Source organism: Sorghum bicolor, chromosome 6 (assembly GCF_000003195.3).
Source record: "Sorghum bicolor cultivar BTx623 chromosome 6, Sorghum_bicolor_NCBIv3, whole genome shotgun sequence".
Taxonomy (NCBI): Eukaryota; Viridiplantae; Streptophyta; class Magnoliopsida; order Poales; family Poaceae; genus Sorghum; species Sorghum bicolor.
In genome coordinates this window covers 50,559,596-50,580,736 of record NC_012875.2, presented here as the reverse complement: position 1 = coordinate 50,580,736, position 21,141 = coordinate 50,559,596, and the positions used below count along the sequence as shown (strand labels likewise).

Sequence of the window (21,141 nt, the reverse complement as noted above, 5' to 3'; positions counted from 1 at the left end):
AGGATTGAGCTGTTTGTTCATGCCGTCGCAGATGAGCAGGAGTATGTCGTCATGCTAAACAAGGCCTTATTTGTGTGCCTGTGGGCTGGCAATCTGATAGAGAAGAGTTAGTACTGACAGTGGAGGAGGCGGAGGCCTACCTTCGGAGTCGGCACCGTCGCTGGCGAATCGAGCGTCCTCCTTCTTCCTCCCTACTACGAATCGAACGGCCATCGCTCGCCGTTGGAAGTCACGTATTGATTTCTTCTCAAACACTCGGTTGAATGTTAGCATTTCTCTATAGGAACAAATTAGATAGAACGGTTTCAAAATTAAAGATCAAAGACCGTTTTTAATCGAGGGAGGTAAACGTAATAAATCTAGAGGAGATAAAAACAGTCTTTTAATCGGGGGAGGTAAAGTCGATTTCGAAAAAAAAAATGTGAGGTTAAATGGACTTTTATGTGGGTGACCGGTTGACCGCCGCCACCTTAGGCCAAGGGGGACAGTCGCGCAAATGTTGCGAGCGGCGGCGTCGAGGTGCGCCCGCGGTGCCGTCCGGCGGCTGTCGTCGTCTGCGGCGGTGGAGGCTTCGCCAGTCGCCGTGGGGTCGCGGCGGAAGCCTCTCCTCGACGAGGGTGACTGGTCGTTCCATCGGGAGTGGTGGGGCGAGGAGGACGGCCCTGGCGAGGGGGCGCAGACCGTCTTCCGCCGCCACTCCGAGTGCGGCAACGGCGTCGTCTCCGTCTCCGCCTATCCCGCTTCCCGTCCGGTAGCTACTGTCTCCTTTACCTGCTTGGCGTAGCAGTACCCTACCTGAAAATTTAGGGGGCCTGCACGAAAAGCCAATTCAAGCTCTTTCCATCCATTATTGTACTGTACAGTATATTTTAGTATAAATATGGTCTTCGAAACTAGATCGTGATCTTTAATTTTTCTTACAACTCATTATTGTGGTTGTGGATTGCTTCAAAATCAAATGATATTAACGATTTGAAATGCAGATATGTTGATATTAACCATATAGGCCCAGGCCTACCCTAGATTTTGGGCCAAATTATTAGTACTGTTAGATTTTGAAGGTCTACCAAAAAAAGTGCATACTCCGGATGTCAAGAGTATGGTCTACCAAAAAAATGACAAAGTGGACCCTTTCCACAACCAGAATAACTTTGGAAGACAGTTAAACACAGCTCCTGAATGATAAGTTGTTTAGGGGACTTTTGAGAAAATTTATTTGCACAGACAAGCTTCCTTTAGCAAGGTGATTTAGGAGTTCATAAGAGTATAAGACTGTAAAGGAAGTGCTTACTGATTAAACATGAATATTTCCACTACCCATTCCGCTAATTAGTATTACTACTAATTAAAATTTTAAAACAAATTTTGGGCTCCCTTGGCTCTGTGTGAGCACTTATGCTGCACTTCTTAATATATGTGCTGATGCTCTGAAAGCTAGTGAATAACATGGTTTACAATTTGGGGGGAAAGAGGGTACTGAAGAGTACTTAACTACTTATTAACCCCAGCAACTTAGATTTCTTCGCTCAGCAGACTTGCTATTTTTGAGATTATTGCTTGTTCCAGTAAAAAAGATGTGTGGTTTTCACCTACTCTTTTACTGGGCACAATGCTTGTTGAAAAAATGCAATTGCCTAATTTTCTAGGGCTTTCATGTGCAACATACCATGGGTGTTGCACTTTTTAATACCATTTTTTAGTTTCACTTTCTTTAGTCAATTTAGTGTCTTGACTCATTGAAACACAACTTGTTATCCGGTGTCAGGCTAGTGAGCATTGGCCAGCCACGGAGAGATGGCTTCAAGAAAGAAATGCAAGACTATACCCAGAATCAGCCAGTTCTGACCAGTTTAAGGTACTAGGCTACCAGTGGCGAGTGATGCGTTTTAATGACCATACACGGCAAAGCACTGCAAAAGTGATGACATGTTATAGGACTTCGGGTCAGAGATCATTGTTCTTGATGCAGCAACCACATGTTTTAGCTGTTCCTTGTGAGTTCACTTGTACTAAATTGCATTCATTATAATGATGGCATGTTCATTTTGTTCAGTTAACTTGATCTATTCATTTAGGGAGATTGGTGTTCTTGCCCCCTTTAAAGGCCAATTTTGATCTTATCCTCATTTTCCTAACTTTGTGATTTTACTATCATCTTTTTGAATCCGAAGCCACCATTTGCCCATGTTGTAGACTCTGTTAGCCGAAGGCCGAACCAATGAATTAAAGAAAAAGAACAAAATATTCAAACACGATTCTACCCCTAACCATCCTGGTTCCGCCGATGGTTGATTAAGCACGTGCAACTTGTTAAACTTTGCTCAGATTTGAAATATTTGCAATTTCTTTTGTAAAAATTCTTTCAGAATGATGCACAAATATATAATGTCAAAATAGAGGGTAAAATAAAACTAGGGTCTGATCCGAATGGGCAAACTAGTCCTTTTTTAGCTAAACACACACCGCTAACTTCTCTTTACACAAAAGGGTAAACTCTGCCTTCACTTTGAAAATGCAAGAGAAAAATCACAAAGTTAAATAAATGAGTGCAAAATCACTATTGGACTTCAAAACAGGGGTAAGAACACAAGAGCCCCTGTTCTTTTATGTCTGCTAATCTACAATTTTGAAAGAGCCATTCTTACACATAACACAAGCATAACCATTTACATACGAGTCATACAGTCAAAATATACTATTAACATGCATGGTTTCCCTGATTATTTCTTAATTGCTACTGTTAAATATTATAATACTTGCATATGTTTTATTGGTAAGTTTGCATGCACCGAGTTATCAGATGCAAATGCAATTCAATTGGTGTTTATGTTTGCGCTTTAGCTTTTACCTCAACACCATCAAACACTTCTGAAAGTTGATATTTTCAGATGTCAAGAGTATGGTATCAGCAGGATTGATAGCACTTCCTTGTTCTTCGTATGATCTACCACAGGCAGCAACTGGACAGAACACTATGAAAATTCTGTGCATCGGACATGGTGGCGGCACCTTACCATTGTTTTTGGCTAGCAAGTTCAGAGGTAAACACTAGCACAAACTTCAGCTATTCTTAGTATCGATGCACTTGCAGTGCAACTTCCCACTTGCTGATTCTTTGTTTACTGCATACTGTAGAAAAGTGAAATCTTTCCAGCATTAGGGTTTTACTGCAATATCTTGGTGCTTCCTTTCCTGCGCATCATGATGAAGTGATTTTTTTCCTGTCTTGGTTGGTTGACTCGTATTTTGACACCTGTTCCGTTGAACTTCAGAATTACTATTAAATTACACTTGAATAGATGATTGACTGAAAAAAGTGCATCCCCTGTCAGACACCTTGAAGTCAAATCACTTAGGATTACTTTTGTTCTAACGTATGATGGGTTGTGCTGTAGATATTTTAGGCCTCCGCTTCAGTATAATGCCTGATTCACAATTTTCGCTCTTTCAGGTGCTACCATCCACATTGTGGAAATTGATCCAGTGGTTGTTTCAGCTTCAATTGAATCCATGGGTTTCCCCATGTCATCTGTTAAAGGCTTATCGCCTGGGTCCATGCTACCTGCTGACGCTGATGATCTACTGTGGGGAGGTATACATAACCGCATTTTCCTGCACATAGCTGACGCCGAGGATTTCATTGCCAACGACAGCAACGAATATGACATTGTCTTCATCGATGCCTACGACGGAGACGACGTATTTCCTCGCAAGCTCTGGGACGTCGACGGCGCATTCATGAAGAACCTGGAGAAGAAAGTGCACCCCGTCCATGGCACCGTGGTCGTGAACTTGCACTCCGATTCAGAGTTGCCAGACTCAGAGGCAGAAGGCAACGCCCGTTTCCAGAGCATACTTCCCATGGGCAGGCACGTCTCCCAGGTCTGCCAGGCCTACAAGCAGCACTTCGGGCTGGCCTTCACAGCCGCCGTCCCGTGGCTCTGCAACATCACTCTCGTCGCCTGCCGCGACAAGGGGATAGCGAGCGGCGCACGCCTGGGGCTGAGCCACAGGGATTTCGTCCTTGGCAAGCTCCTGTCGAAATCCGACACAGTGGAGCGTGCGCTAGACCTGCCGTTCCCATGTCTGCCGTACATCAAGAACGGTTTCACGCTGGTTCACTGATATGCATGCGTTTTCTGTGGAATTTTATTATCTGAATGATAAGTTTTTTGATCTGTTTCTCCTCTAAAATGTCTTTTCGTTTGGCTGATAAACCATGGCTAAAATACTGTTCACTGATTTGTTGTGAGCTGAATGATTACTCTCAAGTGAACAATCTCACTAAGTGCGCGCAGTGGTTCCGGTGCAGTAGTCAGCAGGCACCAAAGGCCGGTGCTGGCCTGCTGGGGCACAGCCGCACAGGGTGCCCAAGTTGTGGGTCACAGATTAGGCTTGCTCTCTGTCGTTTCATTTCCCCCTCTCGTGAAGATATATGGCTGGATGTATCTGTGTGACGCGTGGTGATTCAGTTATACTCCTACCCAGTAGTTTTGCCACCGCGTTCAGTACATTAAAAATGGATCGGCATTGGAAGGACGAATTCGCAAGAGTGGACCGTTGCTTGCGCAGTTGCGCCATGGCGTGTTCTGAGTCTGCTTCTGGAGCTGCGTCGTGGTCGTACGACTCAAGGCGTCGGAGGGAGGACTCCCAAGTCCCCAACGACCCTTTACAAGAGCTAGCTGCACAAAGGAAATGGCCCGAAACATGCTGCAGGCCCGCATGGCTCGTTGCTGCCGCCGGTCCCGGTCCCGAGTCTTGAAGGTCGTCGGCCCGGCGACGGTAGGCAAAAGGCGGTTCACAAAAGACTCCAACTCTGTGATAACGTGATTTTTCCGGCAACCGTATGAGAGGTTATTAGCTAGAGAACTTGGTGCCACACGGCATATATGGCAGTTTCATTTTAATCTTTGGCTCGCCGGCCAGAAGTCGTACGTGGCCGCCGCAGCAGGGTCAGCGGCGCGCACGTGAGGTACATTAAAACCGGACGCCGACGTGCATCTAGAGCTAGCATGGTTGCCCACGAGGTGCTCGCGGTTGCCGATAAAGACCGCGGAGTAGGTTACAGGCCAAAATGTGGTTGACAAATGGCAGAGGCCTCTAGCTGAATACTAAGGCCTTGTTTAGTTCCTTCAAAAAAAACCCAAAATTTTTCAAGATTCTCTGTCACATCGAATTTTAGAACACATATATAAAACATTAAATATAAATATAAATAAAAACTAATTACACAGTTTATTTGTAATTTATGAGAGAAATCTTTTAAGTCTAGTTAGTCTGTAATTGAACAATATTTGTCACATACAAACGAAAGTGCTACCGTGGTCATTTCTCAAAAAATTTTGGAACTAAACAAGACCTAAAGCGAGGTCAAGCTAGCTAGTCCACCACTCCTAAGCCGCGGCTATGGTACGTTACATTACGTTGCATGAATCACACGCGTGTTGCGTTCGAATAGGTTCTCTTTATCCTTATCGTCGTGGGGCCTTTTTCTACATCCAGCAGGGTCGTCGATCTCGAGTTCCTTCTTTTTTTTTCCTTACAAGATCGACAACGAGTCACATGCACCCACTCGACTCGAGAACGCGTTAACTAGCTCGTCAAAGAACGAATAGCCTAATCTCAAAAAAAAAAGAAAAAAAAAAGAACCAATAGCCTGCGGAGTGCCGACCGATGGATCCATATACAGCCAAGTGGCCGGCTGGTTCCATGTCACGATGATATATAAATTGAGACACGAGAGGTCAGATCACGAGGAAGAAGCCTCTCCGCCTTTTCCCCTTTCTCTCTCATGTGAGAGCAGAGAAGCCGAGACGGCTCTCGATCGGAGGATGTTGCTGAGGAGCTCGTCCACGCCATTCCTGCACCACCCCTTCCTCTCCTCTTCCCCGTCGTCCCGCTCCCGCTCCTCCCTGCACCTCCGGCGTGCCTTCTCCGACGGCCACCTCCCATCCCTCCACCCGTCCTCCACCCCAAACGACGCCGGCGGCGGCCTGCACACGGAGCTCTCTTTCTCCATCTACAACACCTTCGGCAAGGACCAAGCCATAGCCGCACCGCTGGCGTCGTCGTCGTCCTCCCAGGGACAGGTGGCTCAGCAGGAGCTGGAGGAGGAAGGGGGTCAGCAGCCGCCGACGACCGTGGTGCAGCCGGATCACCCGGAGGTGCCGCTGTTCCTGGCGAGGGGCCTCGGGATCGACCGCATCGCCTCCGGCTTCTTCACCGCCGGCGGCGCCGACAAGACCGCCGGCGGCGGAGCCAACATGGAGCGCGTGGAGGAGCAGGACGAGGTGGTGGCCGCGCTGGACGCGCAGTACAAGACGATGGTCGACGAGCAGCCCGGCAACGCGCTGTTCCTGCGCAACTACGCGCAGTTCCTCCACGAGGTATGTTCATTCGCTTGCCAAGAAAAAGATGGTCATGTGTGTCTGTAGTCTGTAGTGACGTTTAACTTGAGCCTTGTTTAGTTCTGAAAACTTTAACTTTCGTTTTTATTTGACAAATATTGTTTAATCATAGAGTAACTAGGCTTAAAAGATTCATCTCGCGATTTACAGATAAACTGTGCAATTAGTTTTTATTTTTGTCTACATTTAGTGCTCCATACATGTGCCGCAAGATTCGATGTGACGGGAATCTTGAAAAGTTTTTGGTTTTTGGAGTGAACTAAACAAGCCCTTGATTGAACCAACGCTTTTGCTGCTGCTGCCTGCAGGTGAAGGGCGACACCAGAAGGGCCGAGGAGTACTACTCGCGCGCCATGCTGGCGGATCCCAGCGACGGCGAGATCATGTCGCAGTACGCCAAGCTGGTCTGGGAGGTGCACCACGACCCGGAGAGATGCATCGGCTACTTCGAAAAGTCGGTGCAGGCTGCACCACAGGACAGGTAAGCCTTCCAGTCTGGACTCTTACTCCAGTATATACAACACCATACATGAACAATTCCTGAACTCGAGGGGTACCTCCTAATAACGTTGGTTGGCATCCTTGCAGCCATGTCCTGGCTGCGTACGCGAGCTTCTTGTGGGAGCAGGACGACGACGACGACGACGACTGCGGAGACCAAGGCACGGGTGGAGCGGCGGCACCGGAGCGCGCCGCGGGAACAGGGCAAGCGATGGAGCTGGCGTCTGCGGCGGTCTGATCCTCCTACTCGCAATCGCAAAGTGAAGGCATGCTAGCGATGTAGCGTCACATGCATAACGTCTGAACGATCGGCAAAATGAATAAAGGCAGCATTCGGAGCTTTAGAAGGCGACCGACTAGCCAGCCATGTAAAATTGTATACAAGCTCTGTTTAGCTGTAAGCGATGAGATGTAGAAAACCTTTTGTAAAGGCGAAGCTATTATGCCATGAAAAAGGTATTTGGATGAAACAACTATAAAATTTATCCTGTTTCCTTTTTCTTTTTATCTTCCCTTGTGTTATGAAGAGGCTACAAATAGATGGACCAGTAGGGAGACCTCAGTTAGCCGTTCTTTCTCAGGGACTATCTTAGAATTTCTTAGTGATGGTCCCTTTTTATAAAGACAACATACTTGATCCCTAAGTAATATCCTAACCAAATCAATTTATCTCATTTTCCTAATTTATTTTCCTTGTTTGCTTGAGCTTATCAGCCATATCTGCTAACTATTTAGCAGTGCTTTTCTCTCACAACAAATCAGCCAACATATCATGACTTATCAACCAAACAAACAAAGCAATTATCTCTGTCCTAACTAATCCTAGCTAACCAATCTAATTTACTGCTCATGTTGTACTATTCATGCGCTACAATACCAATCTATTCATGTTGTAAAACAAGGCCCCATTATGGGAAAATCTGGTTAGTCATCATCGGTATGAATACGCCACCAATGGGAATATATTACTTAATATGCAAACTATGCCAATATAACCAACTATTAACATGGGTACAACCTAGGAATTACTTAAAAAGTTTGACGTTCCAAAACTTCACTCCGATGGTAGCATGATCCATTTTTAACAGGTCACGGTAGCCGAGGACCAAAAACTACTGTGACGCAACAAAATGGTAACAGAAGCCCATCCCCAAAAAAGACACCGCCCAATGTCACCGAAGCAGAAATACTAGTCTCGACATCACTGTGACTTTCAGCAAAACTATGGCCAGAACAGCACCAGGTGGTGAACGCCAATGGTACACGGCCATTTACCAGCAGAGCAGGTACGAAACTAGTAGTAACTGTCATACTGGCGTCCAGATTTTTTCTGGTGCCCAGTTCCCTTCAATCGAGTAGCATACTCCCCGTCGTATCTCCCACCAGCTTGGTCCCTTGAGAAATCAGCTCTTCCACGGCCTCTTCCTGCAGTGTAAGGATTACAATTATTATTACCAACCCTAATAAAAGAGAATATACACAGGAACCAGATACAATTGGTGAACTTTTTTTTTCCTTTTGGTTGCAGCTAATGTAGCGAAATGATTATCACATTGGATATAAGTCAAGCATACCTCCTCTAGTTGATAACCAGTCTAATAGCAAGCCCAAATTCAGTTAAAGTAATCATGATTTTTCATGCTTGTCTTAAACTATCAATACAGAACATTCTATGCGAACTACTGGGACAAGGATGGTTGAAGAAAGTCTGCATAATCATATGGACATGGTCATGAGTGGATACTTACTTCCACGAGGGAATCCGCAGTTAGGCCTCCTCTCTTCAACATGTACCAAACGGCCATTTAACTCTATTGGAGATGCCTGATGTACAAAAAATTGACCAGATAAGACAGCATGATGGTAAACTGTGGCATGATGTACATGGTATTATATTTTTTTCCTTTCTCCAGTGAATATCTAACTGTGGCTTATGGGTGTAGACTTAGATTATTAAGCAAATGGACATGCATGAATTACATTTGTACATAAAAAACATGCAATGCAGTGGTCAATCAAAAAATGTCACCCAGTAGATTTTGTCAACACATGGGACTCACTATAGCAGTAGAAAATTCATTGAAATATCAATCTATATCTCCTTTTACATTTTAAAATTACTAAAGACCTGCAGTGGGTATGTTTCTACTTTGGCAGAACATGGTTGGTGTGCCATCCATCATGCTTAGAGGAGTAGGCAAAAACTACCATGCCAAATGCCAAATACTTCATTACTAAGTGATTCCACCTTCATTTAATTTCTTTTTAGTAGGTTTTCTGACTGTGACCTAGATGTATTGATTATGATACATTGCAGATTACAGAAGCCTACATGCTAAGGGAAACTTACACTTAAAGCATTCTGAATACCAGACATGTCTTCGAACTCAACAAAGCCAAAGAAGACTCCAGCCTCCTGCATATCAGTAGATGAATTAGGAAGGCAATAATGAAGAAAAGTAAACATCAAAGCATTTAATAAAAGGCAAAACCTTGCGGCTTCGGATAGCAACTCCATCGGGTTTAATTCTTCCAAAAGCCTGGAACACTTTCTCAAGATCAAAGACCGAAGTAGATGGCGAAAGATTCCCAACATAAACCGAAAGAAACTCTTCTGAAAAATAAAACCCAACAGTTAAAGCTACATAAAAATGTACAACAGAAGAGAATGGATCTATCGATGTCCAAAAACATTTTGTGGGCATAATTGTAAATATATATTATATAAATAAAAAAAATAAATGGACACAACATAGCAAAAAAGGTACAAATAATTGTGGACTAGACACTAGATATTTTAACATGCACTGCCTCAAATTACGAATACAATTCAGTCATGTATGGTGTACATACAAAGTTACAAACATAAAGGACCTTTGACCAAGACAGAAATTCTGTTGCATGAAGGCAGGTCCTTGGACAGATACACTAGCAATTTAGAGCGGTGGCATGAAAGTCCGTAAGAGGCATGCAACAATACTACCATAATGCTTCAAGAAGGATAATTCGCAAAAAGAGTGGTTAATAAACAACCAATTCTGATTCAAGTACCTCCTATACACTAGCAGCATGCTTTAGTAAAGATGAGATGCTAGTCAATAATGTTGGAAATCACTCCCTCTCTTGAGTGTTTATCACAAATGAAACACTCACTGGCTCTTTGTTTCTCTGGTGGACACACACAAGTATAGACAGCACAAGTATTTGGTTGATGCAGCCACACAAGCAACAACCATTATATAGCTGACATAGGGCTATAAACCTGCCTATGAAATCCTCCTATTTGATGCAGTAATAGCTACTATGATTGCCTATTATTCTCCTTAACTACTAGCTAAAAGTCTACTAGTATTAAAGACTGCACCTAAATAAAATGAACCTGGACACATGCAAACCTGGATACATGCACACACACACACAGGATTATAGCTACCAAATAACTGTTCAAATAAGCAACAATATAAAGCTAAGCTCTTACATAGTTACACATATTGAGAAGAAAATAACAGTGAAAAAGAAGCAAACAGGAGTTTGGGTATCCTAACAAGAGCCCCCACTTAAGAATCATTATTTACAAAACTGAAACAATGACAATTTAAGAGGGGTTCAGTCAAGATCATGGATTTCAATTTAAATTATCCTAAGAGGAACTAATATAAGGGGGTCGATTTGGAGTTCTTTTACTTATTCAAAGATTTGGGCCCAAATTTTGACCATCCAAGAAGGCCTTGAAAAGGTAATTCAAGCTCAAATCTAAAACTGGAAGATTTGAATAAAAACCAAATAAACAGTTAACAAGACCAGTTCAGGCACACAAGGATTGAATGAATTTTTAGCAATGTTGATTTAAATTGTTTTAGCGACAAGACGGTTTAATCACAGGTCAAATAAAATTCATCAGAAGCATGAGCGAAACAGTGCACAAAAGAAAAGAAGAAAACCTTCATCCTCAGGGGTGCTAACAGCCCGGTGGTTGTCCAAGTTAGACTTTTCCTGCACTGGGGCAGACTGTGCCTGTGGGGCCAACTGTTGAGTCTGCTGTGTCTCTGCAGTTGCCATCGTTGCCTTCACATTTCTTCGCAACTGATACCAATGCAAGCAATCAAGAAAAGTAGAAACTAGGAGTTAAGCTTAACTATAACCTGTATTTGCTTACCACTGAAGCATATGTCTTGGGTGCTTCTTCCACAGGTTCTTGAAGGGTAGGCGACAAAGGAGGGTGGGGAGGAGCAAGAGGTGAATCCCTTTTGACGTCTGTTGAACTGGGGAATGAGGGAATATGCTCTTCTGGATAAGTTTCATCATAAATGACATTGCCAGCCTTATATTCCAAAGGATCTTGGTGCTGCACATGATTTTCAACAGGAGCAACAGTGTGCTGCACATGATTTTCAACAGGAGCAACAGTCTCCCGCGCCTCAGGTTCTCCATCCAAATAATCAGACCCTGGTGAATTATGCAACAAAAGAATCTCAGTGCAATGATAGGCATACCTGTGTTTTTTATACAGATTTTCACTGAATCTCAATATGAAGGCATGCATTGAATATCTAGGAATTTAAATGGCAATGTTAATTGTCCAGAAACTTAATTCATCAAACTTAAATAGGGATGAGAAAGGGATCAGCAAATACCAGAAATATGTGGCATAAGACATGAAAATTATCTGGTGACCTTGTCAGTCGTCATGTGAATTCTATTGTCAACAGATCAGACAAGAAGCAGTACAACAAAACCTTTTTTGCAAAAGAGATAAAGTTCCAATGTACACACATGATGTTACCAAGCCATAGGAAAGTTCATGAAACAACTAGTTGTTCAGATGTATATAATAACTTCAATACCATTGAAAGAGATACCTGTTTCAGCCATTGTGTAAGACGCATCCACTTGGGGCATGTTGTCAGCACAATTGTAATCAGCAACAGGGTACTGATCATCATACTCATCACAGATGAGCTTAAAGATGTCGCTGAATATAAAATATCCATCTTTCTTTGGAGCAAGAACAATATTCTGAGTAAATCGCTTGCGAACAGGGTAGCCCTTCAATTGCACTAGGCCAGTAACCAACAGCGTAATCGCCCCACCCCATGACTCTAAGAAATTCGCTGTTTTAACCTCAACCTTGCTTACATTCATGGACATCATCATATCATTGATAACCTGCAAAAGTAAATAGCAATTATAAGTAAAATGGCTCAACCCAATATGAAAATATGGCTCATCAGAGTTTGGATGACGAAACAACATCGTGCCCGAGTGGAAGAACAGAAAATTATGGTGGCTAGATCAGGTTTCATGTCCTGGTACCTTCAAGTTAAAAGATAGACATAGCATCTCTTACCAAGATATAACTGACAAAAAACTCTAAAATGTTTTCATCAAGAGAACAAATAGCAACCAATTTGTTCACTTTATTTGCCCTTTAACACTATTCTTTTTGCATCAAACAGAACTGATGAACGACCAGGTAACATATGCAATCCAACAACATTATAGAAGATCCCTATGAATAGAGAAATATATGCTCTAAGAAAAATTGAACCTGGAATCAGAGACCTTCAAAAAATAACTGGATTTCCTAACTTTACCAGTACTAATTCTTATAAAAAAAAGCAGAGCAGCAGCATTGTTCCCAGGGTTTCACAGATGGCTTCAATTCCCCAATAGCATGAAAGATGCAACGATCTCAACATAGAGCAAAGCAGCCACAAATTACCATCAAGCCAGTCCATAAAACAAAACCTTCTAACACATGATCGCGTCTAAAATTCAAATATACGGAACTAACACAAGCACTTGAATACCTGTACTAGGTATATTTCACAAAATCACAAAACGAGAATAATCCACCAGCGCCAGGGAGGAAAAAAAAAGCAGAAAATCAAAAAGAGATCGGGATTATACGGTTGTACCTCCACCGTCTCTCCAAATGACCACCGGCCCGTCTCGCAGTCCAGCCTGACAACGCTGCTGTTGTCCGTGTAGAACTCGCTCGTCAGGTGCGGCTGGTTCGTCAGGACGTTGTAGTAGCCCGTCAGGAAGTAGGAGCCCACCTGCCCCGCAAACAAAAACCACAAGCACGCGTGAGGCGTCAAAAACCCCGCCAAAAACCACAAACCCCACCATTCCCCCACCCATCGAGATCCAGCCGCGCGCGCTCACCTGAAGGGCGTAGTAGTGGCCCGCGATTTCGGGCTCCGGCTGCTCCATGGGGTCCATGGCCGGCCCCAAAAACCCTAAGGCGGAGAGAGCTCGGACCGGGAACGTGCCGCCGCGACTCCCCACCGGGCGGAGTCGAGGGAGTCCCCCGCGGCGACGGAGGAGCGGAGGTGCGAGAGCGGCGGTCTAGGGTTCGCGGGGGCTCGACGACGGGGAGGGTGGCGAATGCGGAAGGATGGACGGATTGGTGGTGCTGCGCCGTGCGGGTGGGTTGGGGATCGAGTGGAGAAGGAGAGCAAGGTTTTAAAATGGCAGCCCCCTTTTCACTGCATTCTGTTTCTGCTTTTCATCACTCGCGTTTCGCTTGTGGGATTCGAAGCCCGGGCACGATGTCGTGGAAAGGCTGATGACGAGTGGGGTCCATCTAAGTAGGGGCCCACACGTCGGTGGGAGTGAGTAGACTATGTGGTGGCTGTCGTTGTGTGACGGCGGATCCGCCTCGCGGCGCTCCGCGCGGGCGGGCGGGGCGGGGGCACTTTTTGGTCTATTCACGGGGAGCGCGGGGCCGCCAAGTGTGGCGTTCCGTGGCCGTCGGATCATTCTTTTTTTTTTTTTGAGCAAAGGCCGTTGGATCATTCATGGATCGTCTTGGTCGATGCAGGCCGGCCCGAGTGGCGGCTGGAACCAAACAGGCCTTCGATTTGCAAGGGCCCAACGAAAACTAAAACCCTCGCATCTTTCTTCTCTTCCCCAACTGCGGCCGCCTCCGCCCGCTCCGCCGCCGATGGCCGAGAGCGAGCATCCGCCGCAGGTGTCATCGGAACCTACCACTCCGCCGCAGGAAGGTAGCGGAAGGGCTAAGAAAAAGAACAAGAAGAATCGTTCCAAGAAGCAACCAAAGCGAGCCGCCGCCGCCGCCGACACCGACGGGTTTTCCTCAGGCGCCAGCACCATGGTTGAGGACCCCTTCCTCGTCCTTGCCGGCGGAAAGGAAGGAGGTAATTAATGCCAGGATTGCGCGTTCTTTGAATTGTATCTCCTTCGCTGGATTTCTGTGTGTGGTCACTGATGCGGCGAGTTGGGGCTTTGGTTCAGGGTTTCTGGATTTGGAGGAGATCGATGAGGCAGACTTCGGCATCTTCGGAAACGTCTTGGATGACGTAGGAGAGGGCGTCAAGGAAGCAGGGAAGGATCATGGGAAGAAGAATAAGAAGAAGAAAACGAAGAAGCGGAAGCGTGGGGGTGATGACGAGGGCTTCAATGCCGACAGTGCTTTGGTAGTTGAGAATGAGCAGGTGGATGGCGAGAAAGCGGAGAAAAAGGTCGAGGATGGAGAGAAAGGGGAGAAGAAGGGAAAGAGAAAGAGGAACAGGAAGAAGAGGAAGGTGAAGGATAATGAGACAAGCAGGGAGAGTGATGAGGATGTCGCTAGCGACAATGCAGAAGGTGATTATACACACTAGATTGTTGTTTCGAGGCATTGCACTTGTAAAGCGTCACTGTGGTATTTATTCAGTTTTGATATTTAGTACCTAGCGACTAGCGTTGCAAAATTGATCTGGTCAGCACAGGAGTTTACTTCACACTGATGTCATATTTCACCCCTGCAGACATGCAAGATGACACTGAGAAATTGGAACAAGATAAGGATGATGAGCTGATTTTGGGTGAGGATGATGTTTCTGAATGGCGTGAGCTTAGGCTGCACCCTCTGCTTCTCAAGGCGATGCGCAGACTTGGATTCAAAGAGCCAACACCTATACAAAAGTCTTGCTTTCCTGCAGCAGCTCATCAAGGCAAGGTATGTCAAATTGTCCATTGGCCGAAGATTGGCCAACGTATTGAGAATGAATGAATATAATGATACACCCGCTTATGGATTTATTACAACTGTTTAACTTGATACCCTACTTTATATAAACTTTGATACACTATTATTTCAAAGTATGTCATCTAAAAGTTTGTATTCTTTTAACTTACTTTGCTAATTTGGTCCCTTGTTGAGTTTAATAATCCTAAGCTCTAAACTGACATTTACTTTGCAACAGGATGTTATCGGTGCAGCAGAGACAGGTTCTGGAAAGACACTTGCTTTTGGCCTCCCAATTTTGCAACGTCTCCTTGAAGAGCGAGAAAAGGCCGCAAGATTGCACCAGGAAGGCGATAAAATGGATGAACGTTCTGGTGGAAGCCCTCTTCGTGCTCTTATTCTGACACCCACCAGGGAGCTTGCCAAACAGGTAATGGAATGACCTAGTCCAATGTATGCATCAACTGGACCTTTCAATTTGGTAGGCAAAAGTGCTTCCTGGCTAGGGACTTGACTGTAACCCCTCTCCTGATGCCCTTAGTGTCGTGAGTTTATTAAATTCTGCTTTTCAGTAGGTCATCTTGTTTATTATTGGTTCCTGGATGATCCTTTTTATGATATCTTTGCCTATTTTGTATTAGACCCATGTGTGTGTTGACTTGATATTATGGAGCAGTTTGGTCCAACCTTGGTTGTTTTAGGTCAGTTGGTGGGTTAAATTAACATATAAAGCTTCTAGTGTCCATATCACCAACCCCGGGTTAATCCTTTTACGTGAAGTGAGGACAAAAGCGTAAGTAGGTTAGTGGGAGTGTGTGGCCCACTCAACATGTAGTGTGGATCTGAGTTGTTGACGAAGTGTTACGTTCAGTAAAGCTGTTACCTAACTTCCTATCGAATTACCCGTTAGCATATATCCTCGATGTCATACAACTTTGTATATATACAGGTATGCGATCATCTAAAAGATGCGGCCAAGTTCTTAGGAATCCATGTTGTTCCAATTGTTGGTGGTCTATCCATGGAAAAGCAAGAGCGGCTTTTGAAAAAGAAGCCTGAAATTGTTGTTGGAACTCCTGGAAGATTGTGGGAGCACATGTCGATGAACAATCAACACCTAGTTGAGGTCAGTACATGATTTATAAGTAAACTTCTCACTCCTTTCTTGTCTGCCCTGTATTTATTTATTGAAATTTTGATATCTGTTTTTTATATGCATTTTCCACACAGATTTTTTGTTTTCGTTTTTCACAAATAACTAACTTAAAGCCACATGTCGTTTTCAGTTTCGAATCAACTAAGCCTTATGTAGTCTTCTGGTCTCTGATTGAACATAAAGCATATCCATTACAAGTTCGTTTTAGTACATTTCTTTGCTTCTTATATTGAGAATTTGAGCTCTAAGCAATGTCTCATATTTTGACAGAGAATAAAGTAGAGCGCAGTTTTCTAATAAATTTAATTTAACCTTGCACTTTGTGATTGCCATGTTCTGGTTATCTGTGTTGACGTGTCACATTGCTTTTCTTGACTCAGCTGCATTCATTGTCATTCTTCGTCTTGGATGAGGCTGATAGAATGATTGAACGAGGCCATTTCCGTGAATTGCAATCTATCATTGAGATGCTTCCACTGACCAATGGTTCTGATGAGCAATCTGCAAAAACCATGCCAAACTGTGAGACTGTACCAAATTTGCAAATAAAGAAGAGGCAAACATTTGTGTTCTCAGCCACACTTGCACTTTCATCTAATTTTCGGAAGAAGTTGAAGCGCGGCCTATCTACCTCAAAGGCATCGACGCCTGATGATGTAAGCTCTATTGAAGCATTGTCGAAACAAGCTGGAATGAAACCTAATGCTGAAATAGTTGATTTGACAAAGGCTTCAATCTTGCCTGAGAAGCTTGAAGAATCTTTTATTGAGTATGATTTCTGCCTTACAAATTCCATCTTGACTATACACTTGGCTCTAGTTTGTTTATACTTTCGATGCAGAAACTATACTTGACAGCTTTTACACACTTACATATTATTTTTGTTTGTATTTTACAGGTGCAGTGAAGAGGATAAGGATGCATATCTGTATTATATATTGAGTGTTCATGGGCAAGGTCGCACAATAATATTTTGTACATCAATCGCCGCATTACGTCACATTTCTTCTATATTGCGCATTCTTGGAATTAATGTATTGACAAACCATGCTCAAATGCAACAAAGAGCTCGCATGAAGGTGATTTTTTCCGTACAAGTGTCTATTCTTTTGATATCTGATATTTGCTAAACAGTGAAATTGTCTAGTTTCTACAGAATCTGAATGTTTCGATTAGTCCTATTGCATATTTACACTATATATCCTAATTTAAAAGTTATTGGAGTGCATTTCATGAAAGTGTCCTTTACTTCAATGTAAATTGTGCCTTCTTTTATTATCGGGGAGACATTGTATTGTTTTTGTATCTCATGGTTTTGTCAATGTCATTTCATTGATTGGTTTCTTTTGTGGTCAATTAGGCTGTGGATCGCTTCCGTGGAAGTGAAAATTCCATTTTGGTCGCGACTGATGGTTTTGCAAGGGGTATGGATTTTGATGATGTCCGAACAGTTATCCATTATCAGTTGCCACACTCAACTGATGTAGGTGATTTGTTTATTTCTTGAGTCTACACTTCTCTGGGATATATGAGTTTTTTAATTAATTTTTTTCTTCCTCTAAGGTTTATATCCACAGAAGTGGCAGGACAGCACGTAAGTCATTGGCTGGCTGCAGCATTGCATTAATCTCTCCTACTGACAAGTCCAAGTTTTATTCTCTTTGCAAGTCTTTGTCAAAGGTAAAGGTTTCTTTCATGCTGCTGATTTATATCTTGATAGCTTCCTTTTCCTCCTCAGTTGTCATGTTTTTTTGCTTTTTGGTTGTGTTGTCATCATCAAGCTGCAATGAACTGCTGCTTGGCCTGAAGTCAATCTACTTTGTGTTCAACTATTTGTATAGTACATGGTATTCAAAGATTATCATGACTTGGCATAAGATGTTTGTATACTGTATTCATTTTTCTAGTTTCATAACAGCTACGTGTCTATTTTCCTCCTAGTAACATAACGAAGTACCAATGCACTTAACTTTTTTCTAGCTTCGTCCATCCTTTAGATATGTCAGTGATTTTTTTTTGTTTGTTTTTGTTTATAACTCGGGGAGCTCATAGCCGTTGATTGAATATCACAGGAGAATCTCCAGCAGTTTCCTATAGATCATACTTACATGTCTGGAGTAATGAATAGGCTCTCACTTGCTCGGCAGATTGACAAGATTGCACGTAAAACTTCACAGGCAAGCTCTCCTGTTTGCAAGCTTTCATGCATTTTCTTAAATCATTCATATTGCTGATGCCGGATTAATTCAAACTATACTTGTTTATCTTCTAACCTTCTTATGTGCTTTTTAGGAAAATGCTAACAAATCCTGGCTTCAAAGAAATGCTGAATCGATGGGATTGATTTTGGACGCTAGTGACAGTGAAGAAGAACGTGTGCAGGGACAGAAGAAACGAAAGGGAACTTCTGCACATCTCCAAAAGCTTCAACAGGTTTGAGTACTTCAAAAGAAATTAGTAGGGTTATAAATTTTAGGAAAGTGTTCATAGTTTTTTAAACATTCCTCCATCTTTTTGGCCCTTGTTTGATCTCATTTTCCTTTGAATTTTAGGAATTGAGTGATCTCTTGCAACGTCCATTGCAGCCTAAGACTTTCTCTCGCCGCTATTTGGCTGGGGTTAGTTCCCTGATATAAGAGTACAAATTTATGTAAACATTATTGACATTAAAAAAAACTGGCACTATAATCATTATAATCTTTTTTCTCCTTCACTTGATCAGGCTGGTGTCTCACCCTTACTTCAGAAGCAACTAGAAGAGTTGGCCAAGAGAAAAGCAAGCAACAATAGCTGCAAAGGATCTGGGTTTGTTGTTATTGGTCAGGATCGTGTTGATCCCTTGCAAGCACTTCAAAATTCTGGGCAAGAGGTATGTTCAAATGAGATTTCTCCAGGGATATGTAAATTCTGTTTGTGGTGATCGAGTCTTCATATTTATCAGAAACAGAAAGCATAGATGCATTAATCTTCCTGCATAATCATCTGAATATTTGTGTGTATGTTTCTTTGATGAGTTGCTCTTTTCATATCTTTTAGTGTCCTGTTCTTATGTGCAAGATATTTTTTTGCACTTTTCAGGTCTGTGTCAACATCGACAAACAAAGAGAAAAGCGAAGAGTCGCTGAGAACTGGAGGCGGAAAAAATATGAAGAAAAGAAACGTAGGATTCTTTTTCCTTCTCTTTCTTTTGCTTCACTTGCAGTGTGGTCTCACCTTTGATCGAGGCTGTCGAGTTGCTGATTTCCAAAAAGAAAGAAAGAAAGAAATGGTCACATCTGAATAGAGTTAACCTGTTGCCATATTTATATTGATGTCAAACTTTTTTGTTTCTTTTACCTGTAAGGATGCATCTCATGCTAGTTTTGGAAGCAATAGATGTCACCTTGCTTTGTGCAGAAATGCCTGTGCAGCTATAACGAGAAAATGGCAAAAGGCTGTATAAACAGCATCTCTCAGTTTCCTAATTTGTTGTTGTGTTTTTGCAGGTACACGAGAGCAGAAGCGAAAGGATAAGAGAAAAGCTAAAGAGATGGCTTGATGGCACGTAGAGATATGGGCCTCCAAGAGATTATGGAAGCCCTTTAAGGTCGCGTCAATCCTTTCAGAGTTTCAGGAAGGAAAAGAACGCATTCTGTTTTTGCCATGATACAAATACAATGCATGTGCTAAATTAGCGCTAGCCTTTCACAAATTGGAAGTGGTAGATTGATGTTTGTTTTGCGGCTGAAGAAAATCAAGTTAGAATGCACGAGAATTGGCTCTGAATGAGAAAACAATTAAGCAGATTGCTCACATGTAACCTCTTTGGCTCTGTAATGTGTACGCCTATCATATTTCAGGTTCAAATCCAAATTTATTAGGGATGGAAATGGGCTGACCTGGCCCTAGTTTTGGACCTGGCCCATGGCCTTGAGGTCAATTTTAGGAGTGATGAATACCATCATCAATTGCTCCCTCTCCTTCGCCGTTTGTAAAGGCCCAGTTGGTGCATATGTGTGCGTGCGTTCTGGTCTCTGGGCTTCTGGTTCTGCCCACTGTCCAGTGGGCTGTGACCGTGAACCTTGTGCTTTTCCACTCTCCACTCTCAGTGGCGGCGGTGTTGATCTGTGTAAAACTGTGTGAATAAGAAAGAGAACTAACCCAGAAGAATGAATGGATTCCAAAACAAAAGAGCCAAGTTCAGCTAAATATGAACCGTTAGTTTGGAAAGCTCAGTAACGTCTCTTTGTTGGATGGAGTGAAAAAAGAAATTAGTACGTACAAAATAGTTGTGTCTTTTCTTGGTACAAAGATCCCCTGCTTTTGATTTCTTCTTCTTCGTTGTGACTGGAGCACGGAAGAATCGAGGAGGTAGGAACTTCCAGTTCAGTTCAAACCTGTAGCAGCAAGGGTTTCCTTGGGACCTTATGCCACTATCTCACATGGCTCCTACAATTCATTCCCTCATTTTTTTTATTTAGTTACACTAGAGAAAAACCACGGGTATCTATTTGGAGTGTCACCCTCATCCTTATCTCCGGACACTTTACTCGCTGGCCATTGCTTTAGGCGCCATCATTCAACGTGTAACAACTGCAGGAAATGAAATCTTGATCCTCTTATCGCTCCATATGATTCCGTGTGGCCTCTGTTGGGTTCACGTTCAGTACTGTTTGGCAACTCCATTTGCAGCTCACAGCCAACAGCTGTGAGCTTAAGCCACCGAGGATCGAACCAGATGGGTCCACAGCGTTTCGTGGCCCAACATACTCGATCGGGTTGTGAGTCGGCCTTGTTTAGTTCCCAAAAAATTTTGCAAAATTTTTCAGATTCCCCGTCACATCGAATTTTTAGACACATGCATGAAGTATTAAATATAGACGAAAATAAAAACTAATTGCATAGTTTGGTCGGAATTGATGAGATGAATCTTTTGAGCCTAGTTAGTACATAATTGGATAATATTTGTCACAAACAAACGAAAGTGCTACAGTACCTATTTTGCAAAAAATTTTGGAACTAAACAAGGCCATGAACAATGCAAATGCAATCGAGATTTGCAGGAACATCTCATCTGGTGCAGACCATCGAACCAAAAGCTGCATTATTGGCATGTTGCAGTC

The 21,141-nt window shown here is 43.2% G+C and overlaps 4 protein-coding genes across 5 annotated transcripts; 3 read left to right on the top strand and 1 right to left on the bottom strand.

Annotated features, from left to right (window-relative positions):
- Positions 448-4,284, top strand: LOC8064464. Its single transcript, XM_002448110.2, has 4 exons — positions 448-751; positions 1,766-1,994; positions 2,889-3,041; positions 3,452-4,284. Exons 1-4 carry the CDS (start codon positions 497-499, stop codon positions 4,123-4,125), a joined length of 1,311 nt encoding a protein of 436 aa, XP_002448155.1. The 5' UTR covers positions 448-496; the 3' UTR covers positions 4,126-4,284.
- LOC8075923 lies at positions 5,606-7,415 on the top strand. Its single transcript, XM_002448109.2, has 3 exons — positions 5,606-6,386; positions 6,716-6,888; positions 6,996-7,415. Exons 1-3 carry the CDS (start codon positions 5,718-5,720, stop codon positions 7,144-7,146), a joined length of 993 nt encoding a protein of 330 aa, XP_002448154.1. The 5' UTR covers positions 5,606-5,717; the 3' UTR covers positions 7,147-7,415.
- Positions 7,845-13,394, bottom strand: LOC8064463 (putative G3BP-like protein). 2 transcript variants are annotated; one of them, XM_021463871.1, is made up of 9 exons: positions 13,077-13,394; positions 12,827-12,967; positions 11,768-12,074; positions 11,065-11,354; positions 10,850-10,991; positions 9,401-9,519; positions 9,259-9,324; positions 8,657-8,732; positions 7,845-8,333 (listed from the first exon to the last, which is right to left on the bottom strand). In XM_021463871.1, the coding sequence occupies exons 1-9, from the start codon at positions 13,131-13,133 to the stop codon at positions 8,203-8,205; spliced, it is 1,329 nt and encodes a 442-aa protein (XP_021319546.1). In that variant the 5' UTR covers positions 13,134-13,394; the 3' UTR covers positions 7,845-8,202. The 2 variants fall into 2 exon arrangements, with proteins under 2 accessions (XP_021319546.1, XP_002446778.1); XM_002446733.2 differs by having other exon boundaries at positions 9,401-9,522; positions 13,077-13,385.
- On the top strand, positions 13,750-19,983 carry LOC8075922 (DEAD-box ATP-dependent RNA helicase 13). Its single transcript, XM_021463868.1, has 15 exons — positions 13,750-14,071; positions 14,169-14,519; positions 14,684-14,874; positions 15,122-15,313; positions 15,833-16,009; positions 16,420-16,808; positions 16,938-17,118; positions 17,400-17,522; positions 17,603-17,719; positions 18,112-18,216; positions 18,332-18,472; positions 18,592-18,657; positions 18,762-18,908; positions 19,118-19,199; positions 19,525-19,983. The coding sequence occupies exons 1-15, from the start codon at positions 13,858-13,860 to the stop codon at positions 19,575-19,577; spliced, it is 2,529 nt and encodes an 842-aa protein (XP_021319543.1). The 5' UTR covers positions 13,750-13,857; the 3' UTR covers positions 19,578-19,983.

Coding starts and splice junctions, on each gene's coding strand:
- LOC8075922 (XM_021463868.1), top strand. CDS start 13,858: ATGGCCGAGAGCGAGCATCCGCCGCAGGTGTCATCGGAACCTACCACT. Junction 16,809..16,937: donor CTTGAAGAATCTTTTATTGA/GTATGATTTCTG, acceptor TGTATTTTACAG/GTGCAGTGAAGAGGATAAGG. Junction 18,658..18,761: donor CTCGCCGCTATTTGGCTGGG/GTTAGTTCCCTG, acceptor TCACTTGATCAG/GCTGGTGTCTCACCCTTACT.
- LOC8064464 (XM_002448110.2), top strand. CDS start 497: ATGTTGCGAGCGGCGGCGTCGAGGTGCGCCCGCGGTGCCGTCCGGCGG. Junction 752..1,765: donor CCTATCCCGCTTCCCGTCCG/GTAGCTACTGTC, acceptor ATCCGGTGTCAG/GCTAGTGAGCATTGGCCAGC. Junction 3,042..3,451: donor TTTGGCTAGCAAGTTCAGAG/GTAAACACTAGC, acceptor TCGCTCTTTCAG/GTGCTACCATCCACATTGTG.
- LOC8064463 (XM_002446733.2), bottom strand. CDS start 13,133: ATGGACCCCATGGAGCAGCCGGAGCCCGAAATCGCGGGCCACTACTAC. Junction 11,355..11,767: donor TTACACAATGGCTGAAACAG/GTATCTCTTTCA, acceptor ATAATTCACCAG/GGTCTGATTATTTGGATGGA. Junction 8,733..9,258: donor GTATTCAGAATGCTTTAAGT/GTAAGTTTCCCT, acceptor TTTGTACATCAG/GCATCTCCAATAGAGTTAAA.
- LOC8075923 (XM_002448109.2), top strand. CDS start 5,718: ATGATATATAAATTGAGACACGAGAGGTCAGATCACGAGGAAGAAGCC. Junction 6,387..6,715: donor ACGCGCAGTTCCTCCACGAG/GTATGTTCATTC, acceptor TGCTGCCTGCAG/GTGAAGGGCGACACCAGAAG. Junction 6,889..6,995: donor CAGGCTGCACCACAGGACAG/GTAAGCCTTCCA, acceptor GCATCCTTGCAG/CCATGTCCTGGCTGCGTACG.